At 46.8% G+C, this 18324-nt stretch overlaps 7 protein-coding genes across 7 annotated transcripts; 3 read left to right on the top strand and 4 right to left on the bottom strand.

The window, feature by feature from the left end:
• Positions 1 to 16: 16 nt before the first annotated feature.
• On the bottom strand, positions 17 to 2532 carry F4813DRAFT_203609 (DUF298-domain-containing protein). The gene is made up of 5 exons (XM_049239582.1): positions 2008 to 2532; positions 1800 to 1843; positions 1258 to 1334; positions 1030 to 1207; positions 17 to 844 (listed from the first exon to the last, which is right to left on the bottom strand). The coding sequence occupies exons 1-5, from the start codon at positions 2089 to 2091 to the stop codon at positions 415 to 417; spliced, it is 813 nt and encodes a 270-aa protein (XP_049096514.1). The 5' UTR covers positions 2092 to 2532; the 3' UTR covers positions 17 to 414.
• Positions 2533 to 3258: 726 nt separating this feature from the next.
• Positions 3259 to 7684, bottom strand: F4813DRAFT_382577 (uncharacterized protein; the record flags this gene model as incomplete). The annotated part of the gene is made up of 7 exons (XM_049245824.1): positions 3259 to 3468; positions 3526 to 4113; positions 4166 to 5061; positions 5311 to 5845; positions 6589 to 6592; positions 6737 to 7303; positions 7365 to 7684. 7 exons carry the CDS (start codon positions 7682 to 7684, stop codon positions 3259 to 3261), a joined length of 3120 nt encoding a protein of 1039 aa, XP_049096513.1.
• Positions 7685 to 7896: 212 nt separating this feature from the next.
• F4813DRAFT_370277 (MFS general substrate transporter) lies at positions 7897 to 11176 on the top strand. Its single transcript, XM_049244513.1, has 7 exons — positions 7897 to 8868; positions 8926 to 9006; positions 9060 to 9277; positions 9451 to 9750; positions 9809 to 10245; positions 10297 to 10997; positions 11079 to 11176. The coding sequence occupies exons 1-6, from the start codon at positions 8526 to 8528 to the stop codon at positions 10493 to 10495; spliced, it is 1578 nt and encodes a 525-aa protein (XP_049096512.1). The 5' UTR covers positions 7897 to 8525; the 3' UTR covers positions 10496 to 10997; positions 11079 to 11176.
• Positions 11177 to 12370, bottom strand: F4813DRAFT_370274 (like-Sm domain-containing protein). The gene is made up of 4 exons (XM_049244512.1): positions 12057 to 12370; positions 11905 to 11994; positions 11818 to 11854; positions 11177 to 11763 (listed from the first exon to the last, which is right to left on the bottom strand). Exons 1-4 carry the CDS (start codon positions 12183 to 12185, stop codon positions 11723 to 11725), a joined length of 297 nt encoding a protein of 98 aa, XP_049096511.1. The 5' UTR covers positions 12186 to 12370; the 3' UTR covers positions 11177 to 11722.
• Positions 12371 to 12597: 227 nt separating this feature from the next.
• F4813DRAFT_370271 (uncharacterized protein) lies at positions 12598 to 15227 on the top strand. The gene has a single exon (XM_049244511.1). The coding sequence runs from the start codon at positions 12748 to 12750 to the stop codon at positions 15088 to 15090; it is 2343 nt and encodes a 780-aa protein (XP_049096510.1). The 5' UTR covers positions 12598 to 12747; the 3' UTR covers positions 15091 to 15227.
• Positions 15228 to 15290: 63 nt separating this feature from the next.
• On the bottom strand, positions 15291 to 16755 carry F4813DRAFT_203568 (LmbE-like protein). Its single transcript, XM_049239581.1, has 2 exons — positions 15989 to 16755; positions 15291 to 15926 (listed from the first exon to the last, which is right to left on the bottom strand). The coding sequence occupies exons 1-2, from the start codon at positions 16318 to 16320 to the stop codon at positions 15362 to 15364; spliced, it is 897 nt and encodes a 298-aa protein (XP_049096509.1). The 5' UTR covers positions 16321 to 16755; the 3' UTR covers positions 15291 to 15361.
• Positions 16756 to 17002: 247 nt separating this feature from the next.
• On the top strand, positions 17003 to 17928 carry F4813DRAFT_370269 (uncharacterized protein). The gene is made up of 2 exons (XM_049244510.1): positions 17003 to 17496; positions 17558 to 17928. Exons 1-2 carry the CDS (start codon positions 17145 to 17147, stop codon positions 17866 to 17868), a joined length of 663 nt encoding a protein of 220 aa, XP_049096508.1. The 5' UTR covers positions 17003 to 17144; the 3' UTR covers positions 17869 to 17928.
• The last annotated feature ends 396 nt before the right edge of the window (positions 17929 to 18324 follow it).

Raw genomic sequence — 18324 nt, 5'->3', positions numbered from 1 at the left:
ATAGCTTTTCACACGTGCATATCTAGATATTTGCAACCGTCAGCTGGCGGTCATACTGTCGGAAAAATAGTATGCCACTGAAGAGAAAGCTCTACAAGACAGTACTACGCTTTAACATCCCTTGAGAATGTCCATAATAGGTATCTTAATTATTTATTGAACCCTCCCTTTCCCTAGCGTGTCTCGCTAGGTGACCGAGGGTGATGCCGATTTAATGCAACCAAGCAAAGCAAAGCAAAGCTAATTCCCTTGTGCCATAGCGCTGTGATGATCTCTCCTATATCGTCTCGCTTCTCGATGCGTCTTCACAAATATTCGCACCCCGATACCCTTCCCTACTATCCCGCGTCAATATTCGTTCTATAGCATGAATACCGAGTTGGCTACCTCCTCGACTAGTTCAGGAACAATTGATCAAGCATCAACGTCCATCTCCGACGACTTGCGTTTGTACCAGGCCACAAAGTCGTCAACAACACCCGGCCAAGCTCCATCCTCGCTCCAGAAGCTCAGTGCTTCGTCCGCCATGCTCTTCAGTGCGAATTCGAAAGTCTGATTCCACATATCACGGCTAACCGACCGTGTCCAATTCTCTCGCAGAAACGCAATCCACTCAGCTAACCAATCGGTGCCCGTAGTCTCCCCAATCCACAGCATGCCCGGCTTCTTGAAGAGCAGCTCCCAGTACAAGATCGCGTTGTCTAGCGAGAGCGCCCGTTGGTCTCCTTCTCGACCGACGACGAAAGCGTACCGGTAGACCTTACGAAATAAGTCTCGATCCTTGCTTAGTGAGTCGGCGAGGCGCTTGAAGTATTGCTTCTGGCCTTCGATCTTGGCCTCAGCCCTTTTATCAGTTAGTTTCCCATTGCTAACCAGTATATATATATATATATATCATTGAATCCATTTGATTGAATTACAGACAAGTCCATAACAAACTGCATAAATACGTCGCTCATCGGTGGTATGCAATCTATGAGACGGTTCGTAGATATGGATCTGCTTAAGGAATTATATGTGAAGACTTACGCCGCGTTGGCTTTCCAGCCATTTACGAAGCCTATTCGTGTGATTTCGCCTATGGTAGGAGCTTGGATGAGTTCCATAGCAAGAAAGAGTGACGCCCCTTCAAGATCGACGCCGATAGAAGTCAGATAGGCCATGGATGAATCTGCACCGAGTGCATCTTTCGGGTCCTCCTCAGTATCTGTCTCTCGTTAGCAGGCTCATCTCCTAAACGTGCATAGCTAGGCGCACTCCTGAGGCTGTCAAACAGCTTCGTAAGTTGTGATTCCTTGGTCGTAGTTGATGTGCTGGCATTCCCCTGGAAGAACCTGGAGATAAAATAATTAGTAAGAATGAATTCGGAATAAGTATCATATATGCCCAAGAGAGGTTTACGAGATGTGCGACTAGCAGATGGACAAATACAGGCTTGGCAGATAAAAAATGTAAGGCAAAACAAAAATAGTTTCGACATGATCTACACTATACATGGCATATGACAGCATGGCGATCCGATCAACCAAGATTACTTCAACGTCATCGAGGGATAACCAGCAACGAGCTATCCGCAACGTCGCAAATCGCGACGCAAATTCCGATCGGACGCACAAGAAGTTGTGAGACCGGATTTCGGTTGCTTTCCACAGTCGGTGCTACAGCATCACGAACTTGCTGCCGTCCCATGAAGAATATACGCAAAACGCCGACGGTACACCCAGGGTGCCAGAGAATATTAAGTAACTCGTATAGGACATATAAGAAAAAGGAACGGTACGAATATGAAAGCTACTTACGCATCAATGGCCTCGTTCAACTTGTATCCCGTGTTTTTGAGGTACTATGGAGGAAGATCAGTTAGCACGACACCACCCCGAGAACGAATATATTAGTGGGAGTTTGGGCGACAACGAAGGAGTGAGACGGAGTGATTCTGCCGCCATGATCACCACGTATATAGAGCTATCGAAGAGGCACAGGCAAAGAAATAGAGATAAAACATACTCTACTGGCGATCTTGTCCGGAGCCCCGGTTATCGACACGAAACTAGCTACCGCCGCTTTCTGTGCGGAGGATAGCGGTGGCATCGCGACGACTTGTATCACCTATCAATAGGTGATTCCTGGGGAGACGACGGGTATATTGGTAGATGATCTAGTCGACTCGGACTCGAACTCGGAGCTTAGTCCCTCGGAGCTTTGTCCCTCGATACTAGAGAGAGGGATATATCTGGCTACAGTACGTCGGTCGTTTGTTCCGCATATAAAAGCGCACGTCGCGACCGCTTTGTTGGTACCAAATAGCTGAGTAGTGGGGGGAAGCTTCGGCGGTTGGAATGCGGAGGAGGGGTGATATAACACGCGGCGGGGAGTGTAAATAAGAGTAATCGGATGCGTAAGTACCAAAATGATATTTTGACAAGGACATATATTAAAAGGACTGTTTTTATCTTAGACTCGAGTCCTGTCTGATTGTGTTGGTCGGTGTTGGTCGGTCTAGAGAGCGGATGGGAGAGTACGGAAACAATAGATGCGCAGTTGAAACTGAAAGGTCTCTGAGTTGTTGGCGTAGGTATTTGGGTTATTCATGGTGGGGTTACCTGCACGTCTTAGGCTGGGTACGTACTACCATATAAAGATGGAAGCAACGAAGACACCTAACCTTAGGTGGTAGGTAGGCACTTTGGGCATCACTAGGTCATCACCTACCTAAATCAACTTGACGTGCATGTATGCGTAAATACCATGTATCTTTAGGTAGTGGCCGGACAAAGAGTGGATCTACGGGTACATGTAATTAATAATTCACTCATCACGTATTGTACCAAGTCACCACCAGCCTCAGTCTCCACCGGGTATTATTTCCATTCTCACCTCACCAGATCTTCAACTCGTGCCAACCACACCAACCGAGTTAGATGGACAATGCAGGCGGTTTCCATACAGACGAATTACTAATAACTAATATGTAATGGAAACTAAAGAAGGGTATCGTGTGATAACTGCGACTCCCTCCTCGATATGCTCCGTCCCCTTGCAAAAACTAGAAAGAAAAACGAGTACAGCATGCTATCTCACCAACTCCAATAAGGGGCAATACACTCCACCAGCACAAGCCCAAAGGTATGCAGTCTAGCATTATGCAACCATTAATATCTCAGCCTCAAGATGCAACTACTACTCGTCGATATCTTGTTGCTGCTCCACTGGTTCCTCCACTCCGATCTCTACTTTAATAGTAGCCTTGCCCTTCCTCTAGTCGCCAAGGGGCATACCCTCGAGCTCGTCGAGCAGACGACGCCAATTGTCAGCCAGCATCTCTGAATACTTGACACGCTCCTGTGCCCAGTCTTGGTTCCATCGGCTGACGTGGAACTGTGTCTGCTGAAAATAGACAAGTTCGTCACGCAGGCACTCTTTCACAAATATAGAACGGTTGTGCTGGTTGACGATAGATTCTTTGACCTGTATTAAGTGTTAGCAACTTGGCGTGCCGGCGACGAATGCTAAGCAGGTACAAACCTTTATAATAGCTTCAACCACTTTCTCAATATCTCCTGGCTTGACATCTAGCCTAGTTCGTAAGCCCGCGAGCTTCGTCTCATTATTATGGATCCTCCGTTCTAAATACGGGATGTTGTCTTTGTCTAGCCTTTCCCTTCGGTCGAATAGGTCCCTAATACTGACGAGTGCGTCGCGCTGCCTCTTCAGGTCCTCTAACACACCTGCATCCCATGCCTTGCTTTCATCCTCCATTAAGCTTTGGGTCGTTTGCAAGTGTCGGCTCATAGCGACTAGACCGTCATTCAGAAGAGGTACGTCGTTAGTATCAGTAGCGTATGTGTCCGAGCTCGCTTCGGTGAGGGATGTAAGAGACATAGCCAAGCGAGCGTGATCAGCTGCTACACCCTCGCTCCGCTTCACAAGACGGTCCATGATGTTACAAGTCGAGATGTACAATTCGGCAGACCGTTTAACACCCTGTCTAGTGCGCTCGAAAAGCTCCTCCAGCGAGGGCGGCAGGGATTCTTCAAGGCCAGGCGGTAGCGGCCGGCCAATGAATTCATCAACCACCGAGATTGCCGCTTGTTTGCGCCATACCGTAAGTTCCTACGGCTCGTTAGCTTTGAATGTAATAACGCTTGTTTCGTTCGGCTCATACCGTTGGGACAGTCAAGAACATTATAACAAGTTGTTCCTGGCCTAAGATAGGATGTCGGACTAGTGTGTTCAGGAACCTAGCTAGGCCGCGTCTTCGCTTCTCGATAAATGCGCCGTCGTTGGAAAGGTGATTGCCATTGACTGCAACTCTCTTTGGTGGAAGTAGAGGCAATGCTCGAAATGGATATCTTTTGTGCAAGCAATCGAGTAGCCATACGAAATCGCTATATCTGCGAATAACCTTGCTGCTACGTCGCGAACTCGTAACTTCGTAATTGTGGTGTTGGAATAAGAATACGCCTTCTTTTTCCGGCATCAGCGAAACCGTGATGTTCTCCTCAACCGCAATGCCAGACCGACCACCACTAATGGTCCTAGAATGGCCAATGGTTGCGTTAGGACCCGGATCGCGACCTTCTCTGTCACCCGGAACTCCAAAAGGACTTGTCGGGCTATGTGAAGATGCTTCGCCGAGGCTTCCTGCGTTGTTTCCGTCAAAATATCCCCAGCCAGCAGGATGCGAAGATACGGAGCCGCCAGCAGATTGAGAGCCAGCGCCACCGGCTGAAGCCATTGTAGAAGTGGTAAAGTTGGAGGTCGTGCGAGAGTGCATATCAGGGGCATCAGAATTTCCGTAACCATTACCGTTCAGCAGATTAGCATGGTTAGCACCGTTAGTCTTGGGCGACTCTCCGTGATTATGGTGTTTGTGGACATCGGCTGAACTCCACGGGTCGTCGTCGGGACCGTCCATAGATGATTTTCTTCCTCGGGATTGCGAACCGAAGGGGATAGGTAGATTTTCGGGCTGCTGCGGTGGTTTTGCTGCAAGTTCTGCAGTATCTAGAATGATGGATTTCTTGGCCAACGTTGATGATAATCGGGCTTGCGGCAAGTCTGCAATAGGTTGGTATTGTGATTTAGTAGGATGTAATTTCTCGGCGAATAACGTAAATATCCCCGCAAGATGATGCACAGGGCAGCGCAGCGCAGCAGCGATGATACGATAAAACCGGCTAGCCCATTGGACGCCAAATGCGATTCGCCAAATGAACGGAAACACGGCGACAAATATATCAAGTTGATTTCTAAGGGGAAACAGAAAGTAAAAGAAAAATAAATAAAAACGTTATGTGAAATACTTACTACGTCTTCGCTCATCAACACCATCCAAACTTATAGATTCACCTTCTTGCGCAAGGCCGATAAGAGCCATTAGCACGTTAAACTCATTGCGACCCATCGTATCAAGGCTACCACCCGGCGCGAGTATCCTCATTATTTGCGCTTGGTCGTCGGCACCTAACTTAGCTGCGGCAAGCGTCTTAGTGACGCCTGGCGACGTGACCTTGCCGGCGCTTCCATCCTCTTGTACAGCCTTATCGAATGCATCCATATAGCTATCTGGTACATCGACGCCGTCAAGGAGTCTCCGAAGAAGGTCGGCACGCGATTGTTGTTTCCTAGGGGTCGGCATATCCCACGGCGAAGCTCTACCGCTGCCAAATTCATCATCATTGAAGAGGGTATCCGAAGTCGACCGAGTCATAGGACCATCATCGTCGAATAAGGACGTTCGAGATCGCGCCATGCTTGGATTACCGGAGGACAAGGTTTCGTTTGGAGGGGTGGTGCCAAAGAGAGACATGGTCCCGGTTTGACAAGCGATTTTTGTTCCTGTCTAGAATCAAAGGTAAGGTGATCGGCAGAGTCGACAACGGTGGTGAGCTCGTGTGGAAGGACCGGAATGTCGTAATAGAGGTGTAATAACTAAGGCTAGGCTGAACAAACCATGCAGTTGATTAAGAATGTAATGCAAGGGACAAAGCTAGAAAATACGGATGAAGACGCAGGGACTATGCACGTACTCAAAAGTATAGGGAAGAGGGAAAGGTTTGGAGATTGAGTGTCACAAAAAGCTGAACAAGAAGTATCAACTGTATCATACTGTATACACGCCCGTGCTGCCTTCCATGACTTGCGAGAGCTTGACCACAGCTATATGGGTATGCCTGTGCTGAAACGCCAGGGAAGGTACAGGTGGGACAAGGTGGGACAAGGTGGGACACAATGGATCGGCGTTGGCAAGTGCGGAGCTGAATATGCATATGTACATACATCAATTGCACCGGACTTGGTTCAGCCATGCATACTTATATGTAGGTACATCTGCAAGAGCGCCAATTGCAGATATTAATGCATTTAATACATGTACATTTTGTGTCTAGTCGCCTATGTATATACAGTGATTTACGATTCACCTGCATTATGTAGGTAATGAATAGGGTACATATGTACCTATCCAAGCACCTTAAAGCAATTGAAACTTTTACTTTATCGTTTATGTACTTATGCAAGTATTGATAATGCCAGTACTAAGATTCAACACTTCAAAGACTCAAAGCGACCCCTTGTGGCAACCACCAAACTGAAGACACATTATATCTCCATTCAGATGGTTTGGCATAACAAATAGGTAGATCCGTAGATGTTTTCGGTAATAGGTATATACCTGCAGGCGTGATACACAATATGGTAGATTTGACGAGGATACTCTTATAGCTTGTCCCACAGTTTCGTGTCTTCCTGTGTAGTTCCCTTCTCCTTCTTCTGCCGCTTGAGAATCTTCGCCGGCGGCACCCTGAAGTACAAACTTGGCGACTCGCCAGGCTTCAATGTGTGGCTCAGATATCCCCGGTGCGCAGGGTCACGGTAATATTCGATATCCCAACGAGCCGTCGGGTCCGGCAGTCTGTAGGAAAACCCCTTCTTGCGGACCTCCTCCAGGACCGGCTGTACATGCTCTGGGCCGGTAGGTAAGGGCTTGTCAGTGTGAAAACTCTTGCCCTGCACCAGCCGTGTTATAGCATGCTTGGTATAGTATCGTGTCATGATCTTTCCTCCTGCTTTCTCTACTGCATCAATGGCCGCTGCTGACGCACGAGAAACGACGATATCGATCGGCTGCTTCAGCATATCTGCCCCCCTTGCTAATAACTTGATTCCGTCCTTGATCGTTCCAACAAGGTTAGATTCTATTAACTCTTTCGGCGTGATCTGCTTCGTGGCATCGATACGACCGGCGTCGATCCAATCTTGCAGCTTGTTGAGGTTGACTTCAGACATGACAGGCGCTTGTCTATCCAGTAGTTAGTTTCCGGATCCAATTAAAAGAGGGAAGCAAGGCTATCCAGCCATACAGGTTCACGAATCCAAGCTTTCCCCTCTGAACGACCAAAGGTGTTTGACCACCCTGGAACCACGGCTTGACCTTTCCATGCTGCTTTTGACCCTTATGACCCCTTCCAGACGTTTTGCCCTTTCCCGAAGAGGGACCGCGACCAACACGAATACGTTTCTGATAGGCACCTGGGTTGTCGGATAGATTTGCAAGAATGGAGGCGCTACGAGACTGAATGGAGAGCGCATTGAACAATCCTACGAGCGATGGATTACTCGTCCGCTCAGTCGATATCTTGCAGCACTGAGCTGTTAGCCCGAGGGGTATTCGTGGAGGCATCTTGCGACTCGTGCCTACACTTGGAGTTTGTAGTGGGCTTGTCTTGATACGAGAATTTCCCTTTGATATCTTTTTCTGGGGTTGCCTTTTGGTGAAAAGTGGTACTAGCTTTTAGCTCCCGGTACGTACATAGTGGGGGTCTATGTACATAGGTACATACCTAGCTTTCGTGGTTGCGTGGGTACCCAGGTACCCAGGTACACCAATCTATGACTTCAATTCATTGAATCTAATAAGTTAAGGTTCTACAAGACATTCTCAACTTTATATTCGTTAAAGCTCCTTACCCTAAACAATCGAGTCCAGTCGAATTGTGAGCGGTGTTAGTATTGGTCACTCAGAATATGATGGATATAGATCAGTTATTCCAGAACTTATAGGCTAAGTGGTAGTTATAAGTAGTATAAGTAGTATAACTCCTCCCGCTCGAGGATATAAACCCTAAATGCGGATTACGCTGATCTACATAACATATATTGTCCCCTTTACTCCTGATATCTACGCAGAATACCATCAACGCAACAACCCTACTTCTATTCTATCAGATCCCGGCCTTCACGATCCTAGTTATCTAAATCCTAACCTTCCCCGCATTGATATATACTCTTACTTGTGTGCTAGGTTTAACTACCCAAAATCGATTCTACCTAATTAAGGCTTAGTATATTATGCGTAATAATCATAAGGTAGCATTGTAGATCTATGTGTAGTTAAGTCTTATCAAACCGCTGCTTTGGAAGGGGCTTCTAGGTGGTAATGAGGGGCGGGGAATATCATCTCTAAATAAAATGCATCCATGACCTGCTTACTACCTTAGCATGTTAGCCAGTACTAGAGGAACATGGATGAGAAGAAATTGACAGTCGAGGCTACCTCGAATAATCCTGTGAGCGTTTCTAACCCGACTCCTATTCAGCTAGAAGGAAAATCAGCGGCGTCCTCTAGAGATCTCGACGATGCATACGATCTCTATCAAAGACAAGATGCCGTCGACCTCGATCCTCACGAAGAACGTCAGGTGCTACGAAAAATCGACTGGCATATTTTACCACTTCTGATGGGAACTTACTTGCTTCAATACCTTGATAAGTCAAGCGTCAACTTTGCAAGTGTCTTTGGGTTTAGACAAGGGACGAATCTCCATGGGCAGGATTATTCGTGGTCCTTGTCTATATTTTACTTCGGTATGAGCTTTCGAGGTAAACAGTCATTGCGACGACTAATCAATTGTCTACTTTTAGGATACTTGGTAGCACAATGGCCAGCTGGCTATCTCTTGCAAAGGCTTCCAGCCGGGAAGTTCATCGGTAGCAGCATTCTAGGTTATTGAATCCCTTGCCATCATGTCTCTATAGCTGGACTGACGGAGTCTTAGTTTGGGGTATGCTCACCATTGTTACCCCGGCATGCAATAATTTCGCCGGGATAGCAGTGAACCGCTTCTTGCTCGGATGCTTCGAGGCAGTAGTGAATCCGGGCTTTGTGCTCGTCCTTTCAATGTGGTGGAGACAGGATGAGCAGCCTATGCGATTGACAACTTACTACAGTATGAATGGGATAGCTGGGATTTGTGGCGGTCTACTTGGCTATGCTGGTAAGCTCGACATCCTATCGAACTGAGGTTGAATTGAATATCTTCTAACACGCATGTAGTATGTTATAACTTCATCCGTTCTTATATAATTGCACATATCTGTTGTTTCTCCTCCTTTCTTACTCCGAAGAGTATGATTTCGGGTACTCATACTAGCACTAACGCATGTTAGATTGGCCATATCACATCTGGCCTGCCTCCGTGGATGTACATCTTCCTTGTGTTCGGTTCTATAAGCTTGGCTTGGGGTATTATCTTCCTGATCATCATGCCTGATATTCCGTCAACAGCGCGGTTCCTGAACGAAAGGCAAAGAGTTATCGCAGTTGAGCGAGTAGCTAAGAACAGACAAGGTGTGAAGAACCATCATTTCAACCCCTATCAAATGTGGCAGTGTCTCCTGGATCCAAAGACATGGATTTTATTTGTTATGGCCATCGCAGCGCAGATTCCAAATGCTGCTCAGTCAAGCGTATCGTACCCGTCTTTTCTCGCCGGTATATAGTAAGCAATGCTAACATATAATCCAGTTCACGTCCATAATTCTGGGGACATTTGGCTTTGATGTGCTCCAGACGCAGTACTTGCAAATCCCGGGGAATTTAGTGCAAGTCTTTTCCCTTCTCCTATCTGGTTGGATTAGCTCTCGATTTCCAAATATGCGCTGCGTGGTAATGCTAGTGGGAAACTTGATCTGCGTTGGCTGTGGTGCAGCTCTTGTCGGATTACCGGTTGGTCCTGACGGCACACAGAACAGATGGGGTCGACTGGTTGCGCTCTGGCTATGCTCATTCCAATCTGTAGGTTTTAGTTTGAGCTTGACGATGGTAAGTAGCAACGTGGCCGGATATACTAAGAAACAGCTCACGGGAGCTTTCCTGTTCGTGGGCTATTGTGTTGGGAACATAATAGGGCCGCAAACTTTTATCGACACGGAGGCACCGTTCTATACCTCAGCGTACATTGCGTGAGTCGTCTATGATCAGGGCTCTGTATTAAAGACTAAACCTTGTGCTAGGATTCTCATCGGCTATTCTGTGAAAACAGTAATGGTCATCATACTGTATATATATATGTGGTCGGTAAATAGGAAACGGGATCGCGAAGCTGCCTTAGAGGGCCCCGGATTTTCAGAGGAACAAGAGAAACAAGCTATTGAACAAGGAATGAAGGATGTTACCGAGTTGGATAATAAGGGCTTTAGATACGCTCTATAAAGCCATGCCGGCCTAGAAGACTATTTTACCAACTATCATTACTTTTGATTCCAACCAGTTAAGCATTTACATATACACTAACTACTAGTTGATGATGTTTGATTTTTATTTATTTATGGAGACATACAAGCTTACATATCCGGTCTTGTTAACTTACAAATTGGTTAGGATTGGGTTTCTTGGGTACTTGTTGAAGCTGAACAGTCCTTTACCCAAATTATATGAATTGTTATTATTATCGCAACATGAATTGCAATGAAAGGAGAGGGTTCCAAGGTTATTTTTGACCCTCTAAGATTTTGAAAAGAAAAAAAAGCTTGTTCTAAGGAGGGAACCTATTCAATTGTCCAGAACAAATTGATCTTTTTGCCGCCATGACATAGGTTCGAATCCGAGAACTACGAAAAACCCCAAGAGATTTTTCTACGCCGTCATTTCCTTGACTGCTGCGTCGTGACCATTCGACCAGTGGGCCTCGGATCAGGAGGTGATGGTGAGAGCTCCTAATGTATATTATAAGCAACCTGCCTTCCACATTGCCAGTGCGGCTGCCTAGCAACCCTTCAAATATATCAGGTACCTACAGTAATATTATTATACAGCCGCCATTATTATCTATTTTTCCTGTAGTTGAACACGTATTTTATCTACGGCCACCTAATTAATATAAAGGAGGGTGTCTGTGCTAACACCTACGCTTATATAGAGAAGCTATAGGATTTGATATAACAAGTTATCAACCCTATCTATTTATTTTATTAGGGACTAATATTAATCGCCTGTTAGATGGCTTTTAGGAGATGGTTGTAGGGAAGACCTGAGAATATAGCATAACCAGGCTTAAATGGAAATAAAGGTGCATAATAGCTATACACAGCTGGCTTCGCAAAACAAGATCTTGTATTGGACGGATGTAACTAACGGCAGTACGGACGATGTTGGAACTGCAATGATCGGAAACCTGGGGCTATCATATCTTGATAGGCCGCGTATGTGGATATTGGTGATACCTGTGCTGGTTTAAGTATCTCTTCATCTTGAGATAGTCTGAACTCCTCTGAAGTCTCCCTTGAACCGGCTCCTATTTACTTCAACAAGTAACTCCACCTGCTCCTAGACCGAATTCCGTGTTTTGGACTCAGGCTTAAGTCCTTGGCTGGTCATGAATATGGACCTTGATGTGACGGAAGCTCTTAACATGATTTGGCACACCCTAGCGGTGAGCACTCATGAGGAGTTCTGAGGGGAGACAAGGACGACACTATCCCCTAGACCTAGGTATTAGATAGGGATAAGTTAAGAAAAAAAAGGTAAAGACGGACCTCGCACAAACAGCATCTCGGACTTCTTAGTTGTCGTCTGAATGGTGGGTTAGTAGGATATCCTAAAACATATTAGAGAGTGCTTACTCTAATTTCCTCATCGTCGTCATCTTCGTCTACCGTATAGATGGTTTCCACGACGTCACCTAAGACTAAATTCATATGACTGTCATAGGCCTTAGATATACCTGGTTAGCTAAACAGGGAAGAGTTGGCATGGGCCGATATGCTTCACGTACATGAAGGCGTCCTTTCAATTCACGATCGCCGCGCAACTTCACAAATACAACCTCATCGAGAAGGAGGCGCACAAGATCGAGAGGCTCAGATACTGAACCGCCAGCGGGGCCCTCTTCACCACCAGCCATTATTATTATAAGATTACGTCAAATATAGGTCAATATGTCCTGTACGGGTGTTGAATTGTTGAAGATATAGCGTTGAAGTCGGGATTGGACTGGCGTGGAGGTGAAGGATGCGGTATACGAAGATTAGATGATTCGATTCGAAGTTCGCAGCTTTGTAGAAACTTGGTGCAACAATTCAATAATTGCTAGTGAAAGAGAGGTATGGGCTTGGCAAACCCATAAAAAAAAGGCTTACCTAATTTTCCAACAGCCACAAATACCTGGGTACTTATATCTGTAGAAGCTATGACCACTGTAAAATCACTAACAAATATTTTTGCTGTTAGTGTAGTTCTCCATATTCACTACTGTCACACTAAATTAGAGTTTACGGGGAAGTACTCCACTGTATCCACAACTCCACTTAGTTTATAATTCCATAACTGGGCCAGAGTCCAAACCAACACAGCTTCAACTATCAAAGTTCCCCGCAAATCACGTCTAGTATACCATCTATCTGTCTGGCTCTCCTGAGTCAGTAGCCTGTTCGCACCGGTCATGATAGTACTTAATAGCTCTCATAATGCCCCCCACCACTTTGACGGTGTCGTTCGGCCGGCATCGAGTCTTCTCTTATACACCCTTTAAAGGAGCTTACTCGAAGTTTATTAACCCCCATCAAAGTCGATCCTCTGGATTATTCTCCCGTATAGATACCGACAGTACTTTGCCATGTAAGAATATGCATAAGAGTATACACAACCCTACACGTGGTCTTGCAACGGCAGTCCATTCCTCCAGTGCCGTTTCAAGCGAGGACTTCAAATTCTTCAGTGACCTTCTCAACTACACTGAACCAAAAACACAAACTAAAGCTGTCCATGGTGGTTCCGTTTCCAGTGATCAAACTCCTCTTGTAACCTTACCTGGCCCGTTCAAAAGAGCTCTCGAGGCACTGCGACAGAAGGATACCCGGAGACTACTCATCTATCTTCAACAAATAACATCCATGGAAGAAGCTGAGCTTCACGCGGCCGTTTCTTCGCTTCCTCGAACCACATTCACGGAGCTCCTCCGGGCCCTGGACCCATTTGTTGTTGCTAGGGATGCCGATCCAACTAATCAGACACACATATCTGCTGGAGCGTACCAGATGCTAAATTTATCAGCCACTATTGACATTTGGGGAGTACGGAATTTATATTCGCAGCTACTACGCCATATGCTAGTTCTCCTGTCTGCATTGAAAGCCTCAGGTGGTGTTCTACAGTTGGAGGAGTACATCTACCTAGTTAGGTGTGCAGGTGCTGCTTCAGACCCTACGGGAGTAAAATGGGTATGGAATGAGATGGTCCGCACCCAGACTACGAGTTGGAGGCAGAGTGCGATATACGCCGAGTTTGTTTCCGCACGCTTCCTCACAAACCCTTTATATACAGGCTACGATAAAACCAGAAGGATGGTCACTAGCCGAAGTTTACATAACTCTAAATTTCTCCTCCACTGGGCACAGATTCGAAAGATGGATTACCTTAGATACCGTACCCGACGCAAGAAGCTGTTTTTTGGGCTCAACAAGGACGCCAAGCATGCCGAAGACTTGATACGGATGATGAGGAAAGACAACGCGGCTATGAGACTTTACATCTGGATTCATAGTCGTGGCACCTACATGACTGAATCTTTAGCATGTGCTTTGATGATTGCCTTTGGACGGGCTGGGTCTTTGCGGTTTATTAGTGCTAATATATTAGATCGTCATTTCGGCATTAGGATAGGTAAGATAGTCCACAACATGGCGACTGACATAAACCAAGGCCCCAACCGTGTGAGACCTACTGCGCTTCTCATGGAAGCTATCGTGGAGACATATGGTTCAAACGCAGAGATCCCCCTTGCCTTACAGCTGGTCCTACACCTATCGAAGACCTTTCGAATTCATATCCCTGCGTATATATGGAAAGACCTCATGGAGTGGGCCTACATTATGGGCTCCGTACCGCTGTCTGGGGGATGGAAGATAGCCAAAATGTTTTCCAAAGTACCGAACACACAAATAGTAGAATTCATCTGGGATATGATGGTGTCTGAGCCGTATTACGTACAACCCAGCTTCGAGCACTACAATATACTCATTCGGAATCTTATAGCGCGAAATCAGTTCAGCAGATTCATGCCATACATGAGGGAGGCAATTGATTTATACCACATTCAATGTCGAGAGTACGAAGACGCGGTAATTGAGTACTCCCAAATGATTAACGATAATGGGGTGCGTCTTAGCGAGACAGTGCATCGGTACCAACGGGCTCGGTTTAAGAAGGCGACTATGCGGTATAGCATCCAAACATGGTGTCGGCAGTTCCTTACCAACGTACAAGCCTTCAACCCTACGAACCCGCTTGTGACTGTGGCCGTCCCGAATTTCATTGACGAGTTCAAGACTTTTATCCCAAACCCGGCCTTTTATCGCACGTCTGACGGATACGTCTCTCTCTTCGACCCTATCCGGGAACCGCAGCGTTTAGTCCCTGTCGAAAGTATTCCCATCACCATACATGTGAAGAGTAAGATAGGCGAGGTCTTGCACCTAACCACGAAGACGACGAAATACGCCACCAGATCTCGACAGACTTTGGCGGGCCGAAAGCCGATATCTCGCTTTACCCTCGAGACTCTCCTCACGACCACGTCCCGGGCGGGGCCGCCGAAATCCTGGGACAAGACGGCTATCAAAGAAGCAGTGGAGGAATCGGAGGAATCGATGGCTGAAATCGAGTCCAGCGAGTCCAGCGAGTCCAACGAGACCGATGAGATCGATGAGATCGATGAGACCGACGAGACCGGCGAGCCCGGCGAGTCGCGTGGCGAGTTTCCGGAGCCGATAGAGGTGGATACTTATGATGATGATGAGGACTTTTTTTAAAAGCAGCCGTTTGTTTGTATCTGTATTATTATACCCACAACATGTTTATTTCGTATATAAACCACCGCTGTTTTTGCTATACCCTAGTAGCGGCGGTAGCATATATATATACAACCCCTTGGGCCCTTCTGGCACGGTTTTGAACATGCGTGATCTACAAAGACATATTCTTCGCTTCGTTGTGAAACATGGCTCGTAGTGTGAGATCGATGCTTGTTATTTTCACATATGATAATTATTCGTAACAATATAGAGACAATATCGAGGATGGTTACGATTTGACCTTCTCTAATCTCAGGTCATTTATGTACATGTACCGGCTCAGCGCGATCCAACCCCACCGGAACCAGACCATCTGGCTCTTATGCGCCTCCGTCATAGCCCGGCGCGCCGTCCCGTAGCTCTCCCGACCACCGGCCAGCGCGCTCACGCTAACCAGAGCACCCGGGTTACCCTTGTCGCTCTTCTTATTAACACCGCCAGGCCCGGCAAACGCGAGCGACATGACAGTCGCGAAAATATCTAGGAACCCGGTGTACTTGCGCAGAAAGCCCACGCTAGTTAACGTGTATAGGTCTACGGGCGATGCCCAGCCGGGCTTGCTCCGGGTTAGCGAGGAGATGAAGGCGCGCGCGCCGTGGTATAGGGATATGTGGTTCGGGTGCGAGGATACGCCGCGGGAATCGAATGTTACGATGGCGTCGATGGTAGCGCTTGGGGCGGTTAGGTTCTCGGGGGAGGACTTTTGCGTGGCTAGGCGGGGCGCGAAGGCGCTGCTTAGGAGGGCGGAGATTTTGGAGGATTCCCAGGTTGTGGTCATGGAGTCGGGGAAGTCACTGGGGGGCAGCGTGTTAGCTTTGGTAACTATATTCAGTATGTGTAGGACGGGTAGCCTCACGGGCTATCGTAGACTAGGACATCGTCCTCGCGGGCGAGACCTAGCAACATGCCGCTCTTGACGAGTTCCTTCTTGCGTGTCTCGCCGAGGCCGTCGGCGTTGCCGGAGCTTAGGCATAGGATCTTGAGGTGGTTGCCGTGTTCGGGGCGGGTGAGGGCTAGGACGGTGGGGGCGAAAAACATGGCTTCGTCGTCCGGGTGAGCGATCAGCAGGCAGATGCGCTTGCCGCGCAGCATCGGTAGGCGTGTCTGCGATACTGATGCCGTGTATATGTATAGTAGCGGAAGGATGACGGCAAGGATGCCGAGGGTCGATAGGGATGGGAGCGGCATGTTGTGGCTGCTTGGTAGGTCGGTTGTCGTCGTTGGTGGGTAGGGAGACTCGTAGGTAGGATAGCTTCCAAGGCTTGAAGCTTGTTAGTTCTCCCCTCCCCCTTTTTGGGCTGCGATTTCGACCTATGAAGCACACGCAGCACGGTATTATAAGCAAATAGGCAGCCTAGCTTCAAATAGTAGTATATCTGATATCTGAAGAGGTAGAAAATGTTCAGGTCTCTGCCTCTCGTATATAAGAGCGATAGATAAGAATGGATAGTATAATATATAGTTAGAGGAGTACTATGGTAAAGCGGTCACAAATATTCTAGGAAGCTAAGTTATAGATCGTCTAGGGAAATCCGGGGAAATTGAAACCAGACAAGTTCGGGCTTGGATCCGAAGTGTTACCCGTTCTTAGCCCTGACGATGGACTTGCACCGAAATTCATATTGGATAATTATTGGATGAAATTAAGAGGGAGAGAAGCCCCTCTGTTGCACCTCTTTGAAGGTTGATTATCAATTGTTGCATAGGCTTATTCGTATATCCAGTTAGTGCATATAAAATATGGGTTCCACGGCTTTTTATTGGCTGGTTGAACCCCTGCTGAGTTTACTAGGTAGTGTACCTATGTACTGAACACCTACTGAACACCTCAAGCTTATGGCGGGAGCTTAGGTAAGGTAACCCCTACTACAATCGTACATGTACATAATTTTTACGTCGTACCTATCCACTGACACGCGACCATACATGTACTTATATTAGCCTTACTTCTTCAATCTTTATTAATCCCAACTTACATAGCACCTCTCTAATTCCGTCATCGACTCTTCGCCATGGTTCGATCTCGAAAAGAAAAAAAGACGCCGGAAGGGATCAAACTATCTCATCCCGATCGAACCGCCGCTCCTAGCGAGGACACCTTACTGAAGCTTGCTCAGGACCGTAACCTCTTTGAGGAAGCCGAGAGGAAGAAGAGGAAGATTGCGAAAGATCGTGATTCGGATGGCGATTCGGATGATGGGGACGAGCTCTTGTCGTCTACGGCCGATAGGGTATTAGAGGCTATGCTCTGGAGCATCAGCTTGTCTATGCTGCACTTCACTCTCGATGTGCTTGTTCAGCATCAATATGCAATCTCCATCATATGGCCTCAGATCATAATTCGATCAGTGCAAGCATCTATTGGTAGGTTTCCCTTCGTAATAATAAACTAATCCGCTATACTGAGCCGAATTAATGCGTGTAGTGTTCTTCTTCCTCGTCTATGTACTTCATCCACACGTCTCGGCTCCATCTTTTGTGCCTGGACTGCCGGTGAGATTTCAATCTCCCCTACGGCAAATACTCTTCCTCGTTGCGAGTGTTGCCTCCGGTTGCTATCTAGTTCATGTTTCGAATAAGTATAGCTATCTCGCTGTTATGAAACAATCACCGCCTTTGGGCTGTCTCTGGGTCTGGTCCGTCATTGAACTTGACCTGCCGTATGCTGTCCTCTCTTTAGCTTGTATCGGCGGGTTCTTCTACCAGGGCGGGTATACAATAAAGCAACCGTATTAATATCTTAAGCAAGGCTCAAATAAAACCGTGCAGTCTCTTTTTTTTTTTTTTTTTTTTTTTTTTTTTTTTTAGTCGCACGTGGCTTTGTCAAGCTCAGATATTCAAGACTTTTGGTCCAACCTTCGTACCCGGCAGATCTACAGGGGTCTTAACCTTAGGGGTCTTAAACTTGGGGGTTATAGAATGTCACCTTTTCACGTGATATCCCTAACCTTCAACTTGAACTAGCCCCTGGACAGGAAGTTGGCACTTTATGATAGTTACAGAGCATATTATTTAGATATGATAGATCTTGTCGTACTGGTACTTTAGATTTCAATATACCCTATTTAATAGGGAAGAAGAATTGCAGTGAAAGAAAATACTATGGACCTAGCTGAAACTAAACCGCAGATACAGCTACGAGTTCTTCGCTCTGGGTGTCTCGGAGATCTAGTAGTATAACTCTCTAGTAAA

This window comes from Daldinia decipiens, assembly GCF_022478715.1.
Source record: "Daldinia decipiens strain CBS 113046 unplaced genomic scaffold F4813scaffold_36, whole genome shotgun sequence".
Taxonomy (NCBI): Eukaryota; Fungi; Ascomycota; class Sordariomycetes; order Xylariales; family Hypoxylaceae; genus Daldinia; species Daldinia decipiens.
The sequence above is the reverse complement of the archived record's forward strand: the minus strand, read 5'-3'. Positions and strand labels throughout refer to the sequence as shown.

Excerpts from the sequence above, each read along its gene's own strand:
- F4813DRAFT_203609 (XM_049239582.1), bottom strand. The coding sequence starts at position 2,091 with ATGCCACCGCTATCCTCCGCACAGAAAGCGGCGGTAGCTAGTTTCGTG. Across the intron at positions 1,335-1,799 it reads TTGAACGAGGCCATTGATGC|GTTCTTCCAGGGGAATGCCA; the intron begins GTAAGTAGCTTT and ends TTTTATCTCCAG. Across the intron at positions 845-1,029 it reads GGCTGGAAAGCCAACGCGGC|GGCTGAGGCCAAGATCGAAG; the intron begins GTAAGTCTTCAC and ends AACTGATAAAAG.
- F4813DRAFT_370277 (XM_049244513.1), top strand. The coding sequence starts at position 8,526 with ATGGATGAGAAGAAATTGACAGTCGAGGCTACCTCGAATAATCCTGTG. Across the intron at positions 9,007-9,059 it reads CATCGGTAGCAGCATTCTAG|TTTGGGGTATGCTCACCATT; the intron begins GTTATTGAATCC and ends ACGGAGTCTTAG. Across the intron at positions 9,751-9,808 it reads CAAATGCTGCTCAGTCAAGC|TTCACGTCCATAATTCTGGG; the intron begins GTATCGTACCCG and ends CATATAATCCAG.
- F4813DRAFT_370274 (XM_049244512.1), bottom strand. The coding sequence starts at position 12,185 with ATGGCTGGTGGTGAAGAGGGCCCCGCTGGCGGTTCAGTATCTGAGCCT. Across the intron at positions 11,995-12,056 it reads AATTGAAAGGACGCCTTCAT|GCCTATGACAGTCATATGAA; the intron begins GTACGTGAAGCA and ends GGTATATCTAAG. Across the intron at positions 11,764-11,817 it reads CGAGATGCTGTTTGTGCGAG|GGGATAGTGTCGTCCTTGTC; the intron begins GTCCGTCTTTAC and ends ACCTAGGTCTAG.
- F4813DRAFT_370271 (XM_049244511.1), top strand. The coding sequence starts at position 12,748 with ATGCCCCCCACCACTTTGACGGTGTCGTTCGGCCGGCATCGAGTCTTC.
- F4813DRAFT_203568 (XM_049239581.1), bottom strand. The coding sequence starts at position 16,320 with ATGCCGCTCCCATCCCTATCGACCCTCGGCATCCTTGCCGTCATCCTT. Across the intron at positions 15,927-15,988 it reads GTCCTAGTCTACGATAGCCC|TGACTTCCCCGACTCCATGA; the intron begins GTGAGGCTACCC and ends GCTGCCCCCCAG.
- F4813DRAFT_370269 (XM_049244510.1), top strand. The coding sequence starts at position 17,145 with ATGGTTCGATCTCGAAAAGAAAAAAAGACGCCGGAAGGGATCAAACTA. Across the intron at positions 17,497-17,557 it reads ATCAGTGCAAGCATCTATTG|TGTTCTTCTTCCTCGTCTAT; the intron begins GTAGGTTTCCCT and ends TAATGCGTGTAG.